The 19,736-nt window shown below is 53.4% G+C and overlaps 1 protein-coding gene across 4 annotated transcripts in view; it reads left to right on the top strand.

Moving 5' to 3' along the window:
• letm1 (leucine zipper-EF-hand containing transmembrane protein 1) overlaps nucleotides 1–19,736 on the top strand; it is a 35,708-nt gene that overhangs the window by 11,610 nt on the left and 4,362 nt on the right. For all 4 annotated transcript variants that reach the window (XM_046367634.1, XM_046367633.1, XM_046367635.1 and 1 more), the window contains exons 4-11: nucleotides 7,011–7,154; nucleotides 8,473–8,610; nucleotides 11,314–11,517; nucleotides 12,469–12,588; nucleotides 13,163–13,294; nucleotides 13,693–13,926; nucleotides 15,213–15,347; nucleotides 15,624–15,817. In XM_046367634.1, the coding sequence (XP_046223590.1) occupies nucleotides 7,011–7,154; nucleotides 8,473–8,610; nucleotides 11,314–11,517; nucleotides 12,469–12,588; nucleotides 13,163–13,294; nucleotides 13,693–13,926; nucleotides 15,213–15,347; nucleotides 15,624–15,817 (1,301 nt within the window). The remainder of the gene's footprint in view (nucleotides 1–7,010; nucleotides 7,155–8,472; nucleotides 8,611–11,313; nucleotides 11,518–12,468; nucleotides 12,589–13,162; nucleotides 13,295–13,692; nucleotides 13,927–15,212; nucleotides 15,348–15,623; nucleotides 15,818–19,736) is intronic.

The raw sequence follows: 19,736 nt of genomic DNA, 5'->3' as shown, positions 1-19,736 counted from the left end.
CAAGTCCGTGCTCTGGCTGGGCCACTCAAGAACATTCAGATACTTGTCCCGAAGCCACTCCTGCATTGTCTTGGCTGTGTGCCTAGGGTCATTATCCTGTTGGAAGGTGAACCTTTGCCTCAGTCTGAGGTCCTGAGCACTCTAGAGCAGGTTTTCATCAAGGATCTCTCTGTACTTTACTCTGTTCATCTTTGCATTGATCCTGACTAGTCTCCCAGTCAAGGTCTGAATACTTTCCATAGGCGCTGTACATACATGGTACTTTTATATACAACAATCACAACAATAATACATTACCAAACAAGCTCTTTAATCCCACCCCCTCAGCCCATCCCACCTATCACCATAGACCTCAGCTCTTTAATCCCACCCTCTCAGCCCATCCCACCTATCACCATGGACCTCAGCTCTTTAAATCCCATCCCACCTATCACCATAGACCTCAGCCCATCCCAGCCCATCCCACCTATCACCATGGACCTCAGCTCTTTAATCCCAGCCTCTCAGCCCATCCCACCTATCACCATGGACCTCAGCTCTTTAATCCCAGCCTCTCAGCCCATCCCACCTATCACCATGGACCTCAGCTCTTTAATCCCAGCCTCTCAGCCCATCCCACCCATTGACAGCCCATCCCACCTATCACCATGGATCTCAGCTCTTTAATCCCACCCTCTCAGCCCATCCCACCTATCACCATGGACCTCAGCTCTTTAATCCCACCCTCTCAGCCCATCCCACCTATCACCATGGACCTCAGCTCTTTAATCCCACCCTCTCAGCCCTCTCAGCCCATCCCAGCCCATCCCACCTCACCATGGATCTCAGCTCTTTAATCCCACCCCTCTCAGCCCATCCCACCTATCACCATGGACCTCAGCTCTTTAATCCCACCCTCTCAGCCCATCCCACCTATCACCATGGACCTCAGCTCTTTAATCCCACCCCCCAGCCTCTCAGCCCATCCCACCTATCACCATGGACCTCAGCTCTTTAATCCCACCCCTCAGCCTCTCAGCCCATCCCACCTATCACCATGGACCTCAGCTCTTTAATACCACCCCTCAGCCCATCCCACCTATCACCATGGACCTCAGCTCTTTAATCCCAGCCTCTCAGCCCATCCCACCTATCACCATGGACCTCAGCTCTTTAATCCCACCCCTCAGCCTCTCAGCCCATCCCACCTATCACCATGGACCTCAGCTCTTTAATCCCACCCCTCAGCCTCTCAGCCCATCCCACCTATCACCATGGACCTCAGCTCTTTAATCCCACCCCTCAGCCTCTCAGCCCATCCCACCTATCACCATGGACCTCAGCTCTTTAATCCCACCCTCAGCCTCTCAGCCCATCCCACCTATCACCATGGACCTCAGCTCTTTAATCCCACCCCTCAGCCTCTCAGCCCATCCCACCTATCACCATGGACCTTAGCTCTTTAATCCCACCCCCTCAGCCTCTCAGCCCATCCCACCTATCACCATGGACCTCAGCTCTTTAATCCCACCCCCTCAGCCTCTCAGCCCATCCCACCTATCACCATGGACCTCAGCTCTTTAATCCCACCCCTCAGCCCATCCCACCTATCACCATAGACCTTAGCTCTTTAATCCCACCCCCTCAGCCTCTCAGCCCATCCCACCTATCACCATGGACCTCAGCTCTTTAATCCCACCCCCTCAGCCTCTCAGCCCATCCCACCTATCACCATAGACCTTAGCTCTTTAATCCCACCCTCAGCCTCTCAGCCCATCCCACCTATCACCATGGACCTCAGCTCTTTAATCCCAGCCTCTCAGCCCATCCCACCTATCACCATGGACCTCAGCTCTTTAATCCCACCCCTCAGCCCATCCCACCTATCACCATGGATCTCAGCTCTTTAATCCCACCCTCTCAGACCATCCCACCTATCACCATGGACCTCAGCTCTTTAATCCCACCCTCTCAGCCCATCCCACCTATCACCATGGACCTCAGCTCTTTAATCCCAGCCTCTCAGCCCATCCCACCTATCACCATGGACCTCAGCTCTTTAATCCCACCCCTCAGCCCATCCCACCTATCACCATGGATCTCAGCTCTTTAATCCCACCCTCTCAGCCCATCCCACCTATCACCATGGATCTCAGCTCTTTAATCCCACCCTCTCAGCCCATCCCACCTATCACCATGGACCTCAGCTCTTTAATCCCACCCTCTCAGCCCATCCCACCTATCACCATGGACCTCAGCTCTTTAATCCCACCCCCTCAGCCTCTCAGCCCATCCCACCTATCACCATGGACCTCAGCTCTTTAATACCACCCCTCAGCCCATCCCACCTATCACCATGGACCTCAGCTCTTTAATCCCACCCCCTCAGCCTCTCAGCCCATCCCACCTATCACCATGGACCTCAGCTCTTTAATCCCACCCCTCAGCCTCTCAGCCCATCCCACCTATCACCATAGACCTTAGCTCTTTAATCCCACCCCCTCAGCCTCTCAGCCCATCCCACCTATCACCATGGACCTCAGCTCTTTAATCTCACCCCCTCATCCTCTCAGCCCATCCCACCTATCACCATAGACCTTAGCTCTTTAATCCCACCCCCTCAGCCTCTCAGCCCATCCCACCTATCACCATGGACCTCAGCTCTTTAATCCCACCCCCTCAGCCTCTCAGCCCATCCCACCTATCACCATGGACCTCAGCTCTTTAATACCACCCCTCAGCCCATCCCACCTATCACCATGGACCTCAGCTCTTTAATCCCACCCCCTCAGCCTCTCAGCCCATCCCACCTATCACCATGGACCTCAGCTCTTTAATCCCACCCCTCAGCCTCTCAGCCCATCCCACCTATCACCATAGACCTTAGCTCTTTAATCCCACCCCCTCAGCCTCTCAGCCCATCCCACCTATCACCATGGACCTCAGCTCTTTAATCTCACCCCCTCATCCTCTCAGCCCATCCCACCTATCACCATAGACCTTAGCTCTTTAATCCCACCCCCTCAGCCTCTCAGCCCATCCCACCTATCACCATGGACCTCAGCTCTTTAATCCCACCCCCTCAACCTCTCAGCACATCCCACCTATCACCATAGACCTTAGCTCTTTAATCCCACCCCCTCAGCCTCTCAGCCCAACCCACCTATCACCATGGACCTCAGCTCTTTAATCCCACCCCCTCAGCCTCTCAGCCCATCCCACCTATCACCATGGACCTCAGCTCTTTAATCCCACCCCTCAGCCTCTCAGCCCATCCCACCTATCACCATAGACCTTAGCTCTTTAATCCCACCCCTCAGCCTCTTAGCCCATCCCACCTATCACCATGGACCTCAGCTCTTTAATCCCACCCCTCAGCCTCTCAGCCCATCCCACCTATCACCATGGACCTCAGCTCTTTAATCCCACCCCTCAGCCCATCCCACCTATCACCATAGACCTTAGCTCTTTAATCCCACCCCCTCAGCCTCTCAGCCCATCCCACCTATCACCATGGAGCTCAGCTCTTTAATCCCACCCCCTCAGCCTCTCAGCCCATCCCACCTATCACCATGGACCTCAGCTCTTTAATCCCACCCTCTCAGCCCATCCCACCTATCACCATGGACCTCAGCTCTTTAATCCCACCCCCTCAGCCTCTCAGCCCATCCCACCTATCACCATGGACCTCAGCTCTTTAATCCCACCCCCTCAGCCTCTCAGCCCATCCCACCTATCACCATGGACCTCAGCTCTTTAATCCCACCCCTCAGCCTCTCAGCCCATCCCACCTATCACCATAGACCTTAGCTCTTTAATCCCACCCCCTCAGCCTCTCAGCCCATCCCACCTATCACCATGGACCTCAGCTCTTTAATCTCACCCCCTCATCCTCTCAGCCCATCCCACCTATCACCATGGACCTCAGCTCTTTAATCCCACCCCTCAACCTCTCAGCACATCCCACCTATCACCATAGACCATAGCTCTTTAATCCCACCCCCTCAGCCTCTCAGCCCATCCCACCTATCACCATGGACCTCAGCTCTTTAATCCCACCCCCTCAGCCTCTCAGCCCATCCCACCTATCACCATGGACCTCAGCTCTTTAATCCCACCCCTCAGCCTCTCAGCCCATCCCACCTATCACCATAGACCTTAGCTCTTTAATCCCACCCCCTCAGCCTCTTAGCCCATCCCACCTATCACCATGGACCTCAGCTCTTTAATCCCACCCCCTCAGCCTCTCAGCCCATCCCACCTATCACCATGGACCTCAGCTCTTTAATCCCACCCCTCAGCCCATCCCACCTATCACCATAGACCTTAGCTCTTTAATCCCACCCCCTCAGCCTCTCAGCCCATCCCACCTATCACCATGGACCTCAGCTCTTTAATCCCACCCCCTCAGCCTCTCAGCCCATCCCACCTATCACCATAGACCTTAGCTCTTTAATCCCACCCTCAGCCTCTCAGCCCATCCCACCTATCACCATGGACCTCAGCTCTTTAATCCCACCCCCTCAACCTCTCAGCCCATCCCACCTATCACCATAGACCTTAGCTCTTTAATCCCACCCCCTCAGCCTCTCAGCCCATCCCACCTATCACCATGGACCTCAGCTCTTTAATCCCACCCTCTCAGCCTCTCAGCCCATCCCACCTATCACCATGGACCTCAGCTCTTTAATCCCACCCCCTCAGCCTCTCAGCCCAACCCACCTATCACCATGGACCTCAGCTCTTTAATCCCACCCTCTCAGCCCATCCCACCTATCACCATAGACCTCAGCTCTTTAATCCCACCCCCTCAGTGCCTCAGCCCATCCCACCTATCACCATAGACCTCAGCTCTTTAATCCCACCCCCTCAGCCTCTCAGCCCATCCCACATATCACCATAAACCTCAGCTCTTTAATCCCACCCCCTCAGCCTCTCAGCCCATCCCACCTATCACCATCGACCTCAGCTCTTTAATCCCACCCCCTCAGCCTCTCAGCCCATCCCACCTATCACCATGGACCTCAGCTCTTTAATCCCACCCCCTCAGCCTCTCAGCCCATCCCACCTATCACCATGGACCTCAGCTCTTTAATCCCACCCTCTCAGCCCATCCCACCTATCACCATGGACCTCAGCTCTTTAATCCCACCCTCTCAGCCCATCCCACCTATCACCATGGACCTCAGCTCTTTAATCCCACCCTCTCAGCCCATCCCACCTATCACCATAGACCTCAGCTCTTTAATCCCACCCCCTCAGCCTCTCAGCCCATCCCACCTATCACCATGGACCTCAGCTCTTTAATCCCACCCTCTCAGCCCATCCCACCTATCACCATAGACCACCCTCGTTTGGATTCCATGTGCCATACTTTTCAATTGTGCTGTGATGTTTTACATGTATACACTTTGAACTTTTCTCATCATATAGTATCTACAGATTGTGAGCTAAAGATGAAAACCATTCTGACAAATATTATTTTTTCACTATGGCTTTCCAGATCGCCCAACACTGCTATTTGTCAGGTTAATTTTAAGTGAGTGCCGTGATTTTTTTTTTAACCATTTCTGAATTTGTGACCAGAAACACTACATAGGGGCAAGAACCCCTATGTCTGTTCACAGCAACATCTACAGAGCTGAGATGGTTGTATGCCCCAGTGCCAGCCAAAAGTTGACACACCAATTTAGTTTTCCTATTTTCTACATTGTAGAATAATAGTGAAGACATAAACTATGAAGTAACACATATGGAATCATGTAGTAACCAAACAAGTGTTAAACAAACAAAATATATTTGAGATTCTTAAAAGTAGCCACCCTTTGCCTTGATTACAGCTTTGCACACTCTTGGATTTATCTCAACCAGCTTCATGAGGTAGTCACCTGGAAGGCATTTCAATTAGCAGGTGTGCCTTGTTAATTTGTGGATTTTCTTTCCTTAATGCGTTTGAGCCCATCAGTTGTGTTGTAACAAGGTAGGAGTGGTATACAGAAGATGGCCCTATTTGGCAAAAGACCAAGTCCATATTATGGCAGGAACATCTCAAATAAGCAAAGAGAAATGACACTCCATCATAAAAAAAAGCAAAGGTCAGTCAATCAGGAAAATTTCAAGACCTTTTAAAGTTTCTTCAAGTGCCGTCACCAAAACCGTCAAGTGCTATGATAAAACTGGCTCTCATGAGGACCGCCACAGGAAAGGAAGACCTGGAGTTACCTCTGATGCAGAGGAAAAGTTCATTTTAGTTACCAGCCTCAGAAATCCGCAACTAACTGCACCTCAGATTTGAAATGGATTGTGGGAAGTTAATGAATATTTTTGGAGATATGAATACCAAGGATGTCTACTTCACCATCTGCCCATTTTAAAGTAGTGTTAACACTTTTTTTATTTAAACAATCCATTACATAATATGGTACTCTAGTCATAATTGGGTTTTAGTCCAGAGAGGCTAGACAAGTGATCAAGAACTTCCGACTGTGCAGGGATCCAGGTTTCGGATTTAAGAAAAAACTAGAGTCATCGGGATACATTAACTCTTGTTTTTATCTCCTGGATTTCTAACCCTGTGATGTTCTTTTTGGTTCTAAATTTAATAGCTCTTAATGTCGTTCCACTTCATGATTGTGTCCCACTTGTTGTTGATTCTTCACAAAAAATACAGTTTTATATCTTTATGTTTGAAGCCTGAAATGTGGCAAAAGGTCGCAAAGTTCAAGGGGGCCGAATACTTTTGCAAGGCACTGTATTTGGCAAACTGGAGTCATATTTTTGCAGATGGATCCCGGTTACTGGAGTTCATCCCTAGCGCTGTAACTCTGCCACTTTCCTCTGCTGATGTGGCAGGCTGCTATTGGTGGACATATCTCTAGCTTAAACTGACGGATTTTGATGGATTTTTTTTATGGAGTATTGTGATGTTTTAAAAATTTTCCAGACCGCAGGAAGAGTAACGGGGATCCATAATAAATACAAATACATACATAAACTGCTTTTAACTAAATAATGTCTGTTTTCCTCCTCAGTTCCTAAGAACTTGTGCCGATGTCTTTCGACTCCTTCCCTTCCTGGTGTTCATCATTGTGCCATTCATGGAGTTCCTGCTTCCTGTGGCACTGAAGCTCTTCCCCAACATGCTGCCCTCAACCTTTGAGACGCAGTCCAAGAAGGTAGGACCTCCTCCTTAACCCTTATCTTAAAGGAACGTTCCGGATTTTTAACAATTTATCTCAATCGTTGTTCAGGTCACGTTAAAGAACATGTAGGAAACTGCTTCCAAATGAGGTCCATGTATGGTTATTCTCCCTCAGCGATGGATTTGGGGGTGATCATGTGTTTTTAAAAAGCTACAACAAACTTTAGGGAGGAGTCTATTTCCTGCTCTCAGCTTGTCCCACCTCATGGGGAATTTGAGAAAGTGGGCCTTCCTAGTTAAACAGCCATGAGACTGTAGTTCGGTGCCAGAGAATCATTGTGTGTATTGTGTGTAGAATGGCTGCTGCAAGCGATGACCCCCCCCCCCCCGTAGAGTTGGACGATTACAACTCTTAACAAGTGTTGAATGATCAGATTCCAATTTATCCACAATATAGAGTACATTTCCGGAACACTGACCTCACTGCCTTCAGAAAGTATCCCTGGACCCTTCTCCCACATTTGGTTGTTACAGCCTTTTTAAACATCGATTTTAAATGTAGATGTGTCACTGGCCTACAGACAATATGCCGTAATGCCAAAGTGGAATTATATTTTTTACAAATGAATTAAACATGAAAAGCTGAAATGTCTTGTCAGGTATTCAACTCCTTTGTTTATGGCAAGCCTAAATAAGTTCAGGAGTAAAAATGTGCTTAACAAGTCACATAAGTTGCATGGACTCAGTGTGCAATAATAGTGTTGAACATGATTTAATGACTACCTGATCTCTGTACCCCACACATACAATTATCTGTAAGGTCCCTCATCTCTGTACCCCCACACATACAATTATCTGTAAGGTCCCTCATCTCTGTACCCCCACACATACAATTATCTGTAAGGTCCCTCATCTCTGTACCCCACACATACAATTATCTGTAAGGTCCCTCAGTCTAGCAGGGAAGGGAGGTTTTCCAATGACTCGCAAGGAAGGGCACCTATTGGTAGATGGGTAAACATTTTAAAAGCAGACATTGAATATCCGTTTGAGCATGGTGAAGTTATTAATTACACTTCGGATGGTGTATCAATACACCCAGTCACTACAAAGATGGAGCTAAAGATATACCTGAGCCCAGGTGTGTCACATTTCACTGACAACCCTCCCGGCTCCGCCCACCAACATCCTATTAAGGAAAAGAGCAAAGAGAGAATTCGCCAAGACAAAGTGGGAGGGTCGTCACACCAGCCATAGCCTTCTTTAGGTTCCTCACGTCTGATCTCCCCTTTAATCTAGCCCTGCCACTGACCTTATACCTCCCTGATCTAATGTGTGTGTGTGTGTTCCAGGAGGAGAGGCTGAAGACGGAGCTGCGTGTGAAGCTGGAGATGGCTAAATTCCTCCAGGACACTGTAGAGGAGATCGCTCTGAGGAACAAGGTTGCCAAGGGAAACGTCACTGAGGAGTTCTCTACTTTCTTTCAGAAGGTACCATCCATCTATCGCTACAGTCAAAACGCCTCTGTCCCCCGTCCATCTATCGCTACAGTCAAAACGCCTCTGTCCCCCGTCCATCTATCGCTACAGTCAGTCGTCCAAACAGTCAAAACGCCTCTGTCCCCCGTCCATCTATCGCTACAGTCAAAACGCCTCTGTCCCCCGTCCATCTATCGCTACAGTCAAAACGCCTCTGTCCCCCGTCCATCTATCGCTACAGTCAAAACGCCTCTGTCCCCCGTCCATCTATCGCTACAGTCAAAACGCCTCTGTCCCCCGTCCATCTATCGCTACAGTCAAAACGCCTCTGTCCCCCGTCCATCTATCGCTACAGTCAAAACGCCTCTGTCCCCCGTCCATCTATCGCTACAGTCCTCTGTCCCCCGTCCAAACAGTCAAAACGCCTCTGTCCCCCATCCATCTATCGCTACAGTCAAAACGCCTCTGTCCCCCGTCCATCATCCCATCCATCTATCCCCCGTCCATCTACAGTCAAAACGCCTCTGTCCCCCGTCCATCCCATCCATCTATCAGTCAAAACGCCTCTGTCCCCCATCCAAATCGCCTCTGTCAAAACGCCCCATCCATCCCATCCATCTATCGCTACAGTCAAAACGCCTCTGTCCCCCATCCATCCCATCCATCTATCGCTACAGTCAAAACGCCTCTGTCCCCCATCCATCCCATCCATCTATCGCTACAGTCAAAACGCCTCTGTCCCCATCCATCCCATCCCCATCAGTCAAAATCCCATCCATCTATCGCTACAGTCAAAACGCCTCTGTCCCCCATCCATCCCATCCATCTATCGCTACAGTCAAAACGCCTCTGTCCCCCATCCATCCCATCCATCTATCGTCCCCCACAGTCAAAACGCCTCTGTCCCCCATCCATCCCATCCATCTATCGCTACAGTCAAAACGCCTCTGTCCCCCATCCATCCCATCCATCTATCGCCACAGTCAAAACGCCTCTGTCCCCCGTCCATCCCATCCATCCATCGCTACAGTCAAAACGCCTCTGTCCCCCATCCATCCCATCCATCTATCGCTACAGTCAAACGCCTCTGTCCCCCATCCATCCCATCCATCTATCGCCACAGTCAAAACGCCTCTGTCCCCCATCCAGGTATCGCTACAGTCAAACGCCTCTGTCCCCCGTCCATCCCATCCATCTATCGCTACAGTCAAAACGCCTCTGTCCCCCATCCATCCCATCCATCTATCGCCACAGTCAAAACGCCTCTGTCCCCCATCCAGGTATCGCTACAGTCAAAACGCCTCTGTCCCCCGTCCATCCCATCCATCTATCGCTACAGTCAAAACGCCTCTGTCCCCCATCCATCCCATCCATCTATCGCTACAGTCAAACGCCTCTCCCCCATCCATCCCCCATCCATCCCATCCATCTATCGCCACAGTCAAAACGCCTCTGTCCCCCTCCATCCCATCCATCTATCGCCACAGTCAAACGCCTCTGTCCCCCATCCATCCCATCCATCTATCGCCACAGTCAAACGCCTCTGTCCCCCATCCATCCCATCTATCTATCGCCACAGTCAAAACGCCTCTGTCCCCCATCCATCCCATCTATCTATCGCTACAGTCAAAACGCCTCTGTCCCCCATCAATCCCATCCATCTATCGCTACAGTCAAAACGCCTCTGTCCCCCATCCATCCCATCCATCTATCGCCACAGTCAAAACGCCTCTGTCCCCCATCCAGGTATCGCTACAGTCAAAACGCCTCTGTCCCCCGTCCATCCCATCCAGCTATCGCTACAGTCAAACGCCTCTGTCCCCCATCCATCCCATCCATCTATCGCCACAGTCAAAACGCCTCTGTCCCCGTCCATCCCATCCATCTATCGCCACAGTCAAACGCCTCTGTCCCCCATCCATCCCATCCATCTATCGCCACAGTCAAAACGCCTCTGTCCCCCGTCCATCCCATCCATCCATCGCTACAGTCAAAACGCCTCTGTCCCCCGTCCATCCCATCCAGCTATCGCTACAGTCAAAACGCCTCTGTCCCCCATCCATCCCATCCATCCATCGCCACAGTCAAAACGCCTCTGTCCCCGTCCATCCCATCCAGCTATCGCTACAGTCAAAACGCCTCTGTCCCCCATCCATCCCATCCAGCTATCGCTACAGTCAAAACGCCTTTGTCCCCCATCCATCCCATCCATCTATCGCTACAGTCAAAACGCCTCTGTCCCCCTCCATCCCATCCATCTATCGCCACAGTCAAAACGCCTCTGTCCCCCTCCATCCCATCCATCTATCGCCACAGTCAAAACGCCTCTGTCCCCCATCCATCCCATCCATCTATCGCCACAGTCAAAACGCCTCTGTCCCCCATCCATCCCATCCATCCATCGCTACAGTCAAAACGCCTCTGTCCCCCCGTCCATCCCATCCATCTATCGCCACAGTCAAAACGCCTCTGTCCCCCATCCATCCCATCCAGCTATCGCTACAGTCAAAACGCCTCTGTCCCCCGTCCATCCCATCCATCTATCGCCACAGTCAAAACGCCTCTGTCCCCCGTCCATCCCATCCATCTATCGCTACAGTCAAAACGCCTCTGTCCCCCATCTCCATAAAATCTGTCTCCCTGTCTCTCTGTCCCCAAATTTCTCCCTAACCCTCTCTGCCCCCTCCCCCTGTGTCTCGGTCTCTTCCCCTTTAGATCCGTGACTCAGGGGAGCGTCCCAGTAATGAGCAGATCATCAGGTTCTCTAAGCTGTTTGAAGATGAGTTGACTCTGGACAACCTGACTCGTCCTCAGCTGGTTGCTCTGTGTCGTCTGTTGGAGCTACAGTCTATAGGAACCAACAACTTCCTTCGCTTTCAACTCATCATGAAGCTACGAGCCATCCGCGCTGACGACAAGGTCTGTAACCCCTGACCTCTAACCCCTAACCCTTTCAACTCATGAAGCTACGAGCCATCCGCGCTGATGACAAGGTCTGTAACCCCTGACCTCTAACCCCTAACCCTTTCAACTCCTCATGAAGCTATGAGCTATCCGCACTGACGACAAGGTCTGTAACCCCTGACCTCTAACCCCTAACCCTTTCAACTCCTCATGAAGCTATGAGCTATCCGCACTGACGACAAGGTCTGTAACCCCTGACCTCTAACCCCTAACCCTTTCAACTCCTCATGAATCTATGAGCTATCCGCACTGACGACAAGGTCTGTAACCCCTGACCTTTAACCTCTAACCCTTTCAACTCCTCATGAAGCTATGAGCTATCCGCACTGACGACAAGGTCTGTAACCCCTGACCTTTAACCCCTAACCCTTTCAACTCCTCATGAAGCTATGAGCTATCCGCACTGACGACAAGGTCTGTAACCCCTGACCTTTAACCCCTAACCCTTTCAACTCCTTATGAAGCTATGAGCTATCCGCACTGACGACAAGGTCTGTAACCCCTGACCTCTAACCCCTGACCTCTAGCTACGACCTTGGGCTCCCGAGTGGCGCAGCGGTCTAAGGCACTGCATCTCAGTGCTAGAAGCGTCACTACAGACCCTGGCTCGATTCCAGGCCGTATCACAACTGGCTGTGATTGGGAGTCCCATAGGGCGACGCACAATTTGCCCAGAGTCGTCCTGGTTAGTTAGTTGGCTGGGGTAGGCCATCATTGTAAATTAAGAGTTTGTCCTTAACTGACTTGCCTAGTTAAATGAAAAGTAAAATATGAGCCATCTGTGGTGACGACAAGGTCAGACATTAGACACCCTGACCTTTTAACCCTAATCACTCACTGAAGATAAATAATCTGTCGTCCGTGTTGAATCAATACCACTGAATACTGTTCTCTCTGCCAGTACAGTTGATAGCTGAAGAGGGGGTGGACACTCTGAGTGTGAATGAGCTCCAGGCAGCCTGTCGAGTCAGAGGGATGAGAGCTCTGGGAGTCACAGAGGAGAGGCTGAGAGAACAACTCCAGCAGGTAAACACCACTCATATTATTATATATGAACATATCAGTGTCCTAATGGTGGAGAGACTGAGACAGCCTACATTAAACCTACTAAACACTTTAACCAGAAGACTTCTTCACTGTGATTAGATGTAACCTGGTAAACCAGTAGACCTCTTCTTCACTGTGATTAGATGTAACCTGGTAAACCAGAAGACATCTTCTTCACTGTGATTAGATGTAACCTGGTAAACCAGAAGACCTCTTCTTCACTGTGATTAGATGTAACCTGGTAAACCAGAAGATCTCTTCTTCACTGTGATTAGATGTAACCTGGTAAACCAGAAGACATCTGCTTCACTGTGATTAGATGTAACCTGGTAAACCAGAAGACATCTGCTTCACTGTGATTAGATGTAACCTGGTAAACCAGAAGACATCTTCTTCACTGTGATTAGATGTAACCTGGTAAACCAGAAGACCTCTTCTTCACTGTGACGAGATGTAACCTGGTAAACCAGAAGACCTCTTCTTCACTGTGATTAGATGTAACCTGGGGTAGTGAGTTGTTGAGTAGTAAGTTGTGTGTGTTCCTCTTCTCCAGTGGTTGGAGCTGCACCTGAACCAGCACATCCCCACCTCACTCCTCCTCCTCTCCAGAGCCATGTTCCTCCCGGATACTCTCTCTCCTGCAGACCAGCTCAAGACCACCCTGCAGAATCTGCCTGACATAGTGGTATGTATGAGTATAGTTCCACCTGGAAATACTGGTACAAACTATTTTATAGGGTTGGTATACTACTGTGGAATTAGGGTTGGTATACTACTGTGGAATTAGGGTTGGTATACTACTGTGGAATTAGGGTTGGTATACTACTGTGGAATTAGGGTTGGTATACTACTGTGGAATTAGGGTTGGTATACTACTGTGGAATTAGGGTTGGTATGCTACTGTGGAATTAGGGTTGGTATACTACTGTGGAATTAGGGTTGGTATACTACTGTGGAATTAGGGTTGGTATACTACCTCCATTTCACAGAGGCCCGGGGTTAGAGGTCAGTGTCTCTGACACGGTGTCGGGTTAGAGGTCAGTTAGAGGTGTATATGACTTGGTGGTGTCTCTCTCTCTCCAGGCTAAGGAGGCCCAGGTTAAGGTGGCTGAGATGGAGCTGTCCCAGGTAGACAATAAGACCAAGCTGGAAGCCACGCTGCAGGAGGAGGCTGCGATACGGCAGGATAACCAGGACCGAGAGATGGAGAGGCTGGCGGACGCAGCAGAGAGGACAGAGAACTCCCTCACTAGTGTGGACATGGCTGTACACTCAGAGACACTACGAGACACAGCGCCTGTCCTAGAGGGCATCAAGGTAACACACAGTCTCTTGTCCTAGAGGGCATCAGGGTAACACACAGGCACCTGTCCTAGAGGGCATCAGGGTAACACACAGGCACCTGTCCTAGAGGGCATCAGGGTAACACACAGGCACTTGTCCTAGAGGGCATCAGGGTAACACACAGGCACTTGTCCTAGAGGGCATCAGGGTAACACACAGGCACTTGTCCTAGAGGGCATCAGGGTAACACACAGGCACTTGTCCTAGAGGGCATCAGGGTAACACACAGGCACTTGTCCTAGAGGGCATCAGGGTAACACACAGGCACTTGACCTAGAGGGCATCAGGGTAACGCACAGCCCAACACCTGTCCTAGAGGGCATCAGGGTAACGCACAGGCCAACACCTGTCCTAGAGGGCATCAGGGTAACGCACAGGCCAACACCTGTCCTAGAGGGCATGAGGGTAACGCACAGGCCAACACCTGTCCTAGAGGGCATCAGGGTAACGCACAGGCCAACACCTGTCCTAGAGGGCATCAGGGTAACGCACAGGCCAACACCTGTCCTAGAGGGCATCAGGGTAACGCACAGGCCAACACCTGTCCTAGAGGGCATCAGGGTAACGCACAGGCCAACACCTGTCCTAGAGGGCATCAGGGTAACACACAGGCCAACACCTGTCCTAGAGGGCATCAGGGTAACGTACAGGCCAACACCTGTCCTAGAGGGCATCAGGGTAACGCACAGGCCAACACCTGTCCTAGAGGGCATCGGGGTAACGCACAGGCCAACACCTGTCCTAGAGGGCATCGGGGTAACGCACAGGCCAACACCTGTCCTAGAGGGCATCAGGGTAACGCACAGGCCAACACCTGTCCTAGAGGGCATCAGGGTAACGCACAGGCCAACACCTGTCCTAGAGGGCATCAGGGTAACGCACAGGCCAACACCTGTCCTAGAGGGCATCAGGGGAACGCACAGGCCAACACCTGTCCTAGAGGGCATCAGGGGAACGCACAGGCCAACACCTGTCCTAGAGGGCATCAGGGGATCACACAGACCAACACCTGTCCTAGACGGCATCAGGGGAACGCACAGGCCAACACCTGTCCTAGAGGGCATCAGGGGAACGCACAGGCCAACACCTGTCCTAGAGGGCATCAGGGGAACGCACAGGCCAACACCTGTCCTAGAGGGCATCAGGGGATCACACAGACCAACACCTGTCCTAGAGGGCATCAGGGGAACACACAGACACGTGTCCTATATATTGTCCTTTACCCTGCTGTATAATCTAGTATATATTGTCCCCTACAGGGAGAGGAGATCACTAAGGAAGAGATAGACATGTTGAGTGATGCATGTACCCAGCTGAAGGAACAGAAGAAGTTACTCACTCTGGAAAAGGAGGAGCTAGAGGACCTGAAAGATGACGTGCAGGAGTACAGCGAGGTAAGGTGGGATCTCGTCACTACTGACTGGGGGTCTGGTGGGATCTCGTCACTACTGACTGGGGGTCTGGTGGGATCTCGTCACTACTGACTGGGGGTCGGGTGGGATCTCGTCACTACTGACGGGGGGTCGGGTGGGATCTCGTCACTACTGACGGGGGGTCGGGTGGGATCTCGTGTCTACTGACGGGGGGTCGGGTGGGATCTCGTGTCTACTGACGGGGGGTCGGGTGGGATCTCGTCTCTACTGACGGGGGATGTGTGTGTTTTTGTCCAGGACCTAAAGGAGATGAAGAAGGAGTTATCTAAGACTGGCCAGGAGAAGGCCGTGCAGGAGAGTAAGGCCTCTCAGCGGCTCTCTAAGAGGGTCAACAGGATGATCAGCAGGATAGGCAAGATCATCACAGAGCTGGAGCAGGACAAGGTGGTCCTCGACGGACAGATGGACAGACCGTCCACTCCTCCTATTGGGTAAGAAATCAGCAGTGTCGTCATAGAACCACTCTGTTTGATCAGACTGGAACAGGATATAGACGTCATGTGACCGGTGGTAACGTATCGTCAGGTAGCATTTGGAGTAATGGGTTAGGAGTCTTATTCACATGCTGAAATGTGTTCGCTCTCGCTAAAACCACATGCCTCCAAAGAAATATCACTTAATATGCCTTCAACAAAAACTAGGCTCGTTTGAAAATTGGAGAATGTTCATTTGACATTTTGATGGAGAATGGATGATCATCATAGTGGTTGTTGACGGTGTGTCTGGGTGGCGGGGTTGTTGACGGTGTGGCGGGGTTGTTGACGGTGTGGCGGGGTTGTTGACGGCGTGGCGGGGTTGTTGACGGCGTGGCGGGGTTGTTGACGGCGTGGCGGGGTTGTTGACGGCGTGGCGGGGTTGTTGACGGCGTGGCGGGGTTGTTGACGGCGTGGCGGGGTTGTTGACGGCGTGGCGGGGTTGTTGACGGCGTGGCGGGGTTGTTGACGGCGTGGCGGGGTTGTTGACGGCGTGGCGGGGTTGTTGACGGCGTGGCGGGGTTGTTGACGGCGTGGCGGGGTTGTTGACGGCGTGGCGGGGTTGTTGACGGCGTGGCGGGGTTGTTGACGGCGTGGCGGGTTGTTGACGGCGTGGCGGGGTTGTTGACGGCGTGGCGGGGTTGTTGACGGCGTGGCGGGGTTGTTGACGGCGTGGCGGGGTTGTTGACGGCGTGGCGGGGTTGTTGACGGCGTGGCGGGGTTGTTGACGGCGTGGCGGGGTTGTTGACGGCGTGGCGGGGTTGTTGACGGCGTGGCGGGGTTGTTGACGGCGTGGCGGGGTTGTTGACGGCGTGGCGGGGTTGTTGACGGCGTGGCGGGGTTGTTGACGGCGTGGCGGGGTTGTTGACGGCGTGGCGGGGTTGTTGACGGCGTGGCGGGGTTGTTGACGGCGTGTCTGGGTGGGGGGGGTTGTTGACGGCGTGTCTGGGTGGGGGGTTGTTGACGGCGTGTCTGGGTGGGGGGTTGTTGACGGCGTGCCTGGGTGGCGGGGTTGTTGACGGCGTGCCTGGGTGGCGGGGTTGTTGACGGCGTGCCTGGGTGGCGGGGTTGTTGACGGCGTGCCTGGGTGGCGGGGTTGTTGACGGCGTGCCTGGGTGGCGGGGTTGTTGACGGCGTGCCTGGGTGGCGGGGTTGTTGACGGCGTGCGTGGGTGGCGGGGTTGTTGACGGCGTGCGTGGGTGGCGGGGTTGTTGACGGTGTGTCTGGGTGGCGGGGTTGTTGACTGTGTGCCTGGGTGACGGGTGTGTCTGGGTGGCGGGGTTGTTGACTGTAGGTCTGGGTGGCGGGGTGTCTGGGTGGCGGGGTTGTTGACTGTGTGTCTGGGTGGCGGGGTTGTTGACTGTGTGCCTGGGTGGCGGGGTTGTTGACTGTAGGTCTGGGTGGCGGGGTGTCTGGGTGGCGGGGTTGTTGACTGTGTGTCTGGGTGGCGGGGTTGTTGACTGTGTGCCTGGGTGGCGGGGTTGTTGACTGGGTGTCTGGGTGGCGGGGTTGTTGACGGTGTGGCGGGGTTGTTGACTGTGTGCCTGGGTGGCGGGGTTGTTGACTGTGTGTCTGGGTGGGGGTTGTTGACTGGGTGTCTGGGTGGCGGGGTTGTTGACTGTGTGTCTGGGTGGGGGGTTGTTGACTGTGTGTCTGGGTGGGGGGTTGTTGACTGTGTGTCTGGGTGGGGGGGTTGTTGACTGTGTGTCTGGGTGGGGGGTTGTTGACTGTGTGTCTGGGTGGGGGTTGTTGACTGTGTGTCTGGGTGGGGGGTTGTTGACTGGGTGGGGGTTGTTGACTGAGTGGGGGTTGTTGACTGTGTGTCTGGGTGGGGGGTTGTTGACTGTGTCTGGGTGGGGGGTTGTTGACTGTGTGTCTGGGTGGGGGGGTTGTTGACTGTGTGTCTGGGTGGGGGGTTGTTGACTGTGTGTGTGTCTGGGTGTCTGGGGGGGTTGTTGACGGTGTGTCTGGGTGGGGGTTGTTGACGGTGTGTCTGGGTGGGGGGTTGTTGACGGTGTGTCTGGGTGGCGGGGTTGTTGACGGTGTGTCTGGGTGGCGGGGTTGTTGACAGTGTGGCGGGGTTGTTGACGGTGTGCCTGGGTGGCGGGGTTGTTGACGGTGTCTGGGTGGGGGGTTGTTGACTGTGTGTCTGGGTGGGGGGTTGTTGACTGTGTGTCTGGGTGGGGGGTTGTTGACTGTGTGTCTGGGTGGGGGTTGTTGACTGTGTGTCTGGGTGGGGGGTTGTTGACTGTGTGTCTGGGTGGGGGTTGTTGACTGTGTGTCTGGGTGGAGGGGTTGTTGACGGTGTGTCTGGGTGGCGGGGTTGTTGACGGTGTGCCGGGGTGGCGGGGTTGTTGACGGTGTGGCGGGGTTGTTGACGGTGTGCCTGGGTGGCGGGGTTGTTGACTGGGTTGCGGGGTTGTTGACTGTGTGTCTTGGTGGCGGGGTTGTTGTCTGGGTGGCGGGGTTGTTGACTGTGTGCCTGGGTGGCGGGGTTCTTAACGGTGTGTCTGGGTGGCGGGGTTGTTGACGGTGTGGCGGGGTTGTTGACGGTGTGTCTGGGTGGCTGGGTTGTTGGCGGTCTGGCGGGGTTGTTGACGGTGTGTCTGGGTGGCGGGGTTGTTGACGGTGTGCCGGGGTGGCGGGGTTGTTGACGGTGTGCCGGGGTGGCGGGGTTGTTGACGGTGTGCCGGGGTGGCGGGGTTGTTGACTGTGTGTCTGGGTGGGGGGTTGTTGACTGTGTGTCTGGGTGGGGGGTTGTTGACGGTGTGTCTGGGTGGGGGTTGTTGACGGTGTGTCTGGGTGGGGGGTTGTTGACGGTGTCTGTCTGGGTGTGCCTGGGTTGTTGACGGTGTGCCTGGGTGGGGGGTTGTTGACGGTGTGCCTGGGTGGCGGGGTTGTTGACGGTGTGCCTGGGTGGCGGGGTTCTTGACGGTGTGCCTGGGTGGCGGGGTTGTTGACGGTGTGTCTGGGTGGCGGGGTTGTTGACGGTGTGTTTGGGTGGCGGGGTTGTTGACGGTGTGCCTGGGTGGCGGGGTTGTTGACGGTGTGCCTGGGTGGCGGGGTTGTTGACGGTGTGCCTGGGTTGTTGACGGTGTGTGTGGGTGGCTGGGTTGTTGACGGTGTGTCTGGGTGGCGGGGTTGTTGACTGTGTGCCTGGGTGACGGGTGTGTCTGGGTGGCGGGGTTGTTGTCTGGGTGGCGGGGTTGTTGTCTGGGTGGCGGGGTTGTTGACTGTAGGTCTGGGTGGCGGGGTTGTTGACGGTGTCTGGGTGGCGGGGTTGTTGACTGTGTCTGGGTGACGGGGTGTCTGGGTGGCGGGGTTGTTGTCTGGGTGGCGGGGTTGTTGTCTGGGTGGCGGGGTTGTTGACTGTAGGTCTGGGTCTGGGTGGCGGGGTTGTTGACTGTCTGGGTGGCGGGGGCCTGGGTGGCGGGGTTGTTGACTGTGTGTCTGGGTGGGTGTCTGGGTGGCGGGGTTGTTGACTGTGTGCCTGGGTGGCGGGGTTGTTGACTGTGTGTCTGGGTGGGGGGTTGTTGACTGTGTGTCTGGGTGGGGGGTTGTTGACTGTGTGTCTGGGTGGGGGGGGTTGTTGACTGTGTGTCTGGGTGGGGGGTTGTTGACTGTGTGTCTGGGTGGGGGGTTGTTGACTGTGTGTCTGGGTGGGGGGTTGTTGACTGTGTGTCTGGGTGGGGGGTTGTTGACTGTGTGTCTGGGTGGGGGGGTTGTTGACTGTGTGTCTGGGTGGGGGGTTGTTGACTGTGTGTCTGGGTGGGGGGTTGTTGACTGTGTGTCTGGGTGGGGGGTTGTTGACTGTGTGTCTGGGTGGGGGGTTGTTGACTGTGTGTCTGGGTGGGGGGTTGTTGACTGTGTGTCTGGG

This window comes from Oncorhynchus gorbuscha, linkage group LG10 (assembly GCF_021184085.1).
Source record: "Oncorhynchus gorbuscha isolate QuinsamMale2020 ecotype Even-year linkage group LG10, OgorEven_v1.0, whole genome shotgun sequence".
NCBI lineage: Eukaryota > Metazoa > Chordata > Actinopteri > Salmoniformes > Salmonidae > Oncorhynchus > Oncorhynchus gorbuscha.
The sequence above is the reverse complement of the archived record's forward strand: the minus strand, read 5'-3'. Positions and strand labels throughout refer to the sequence as shown.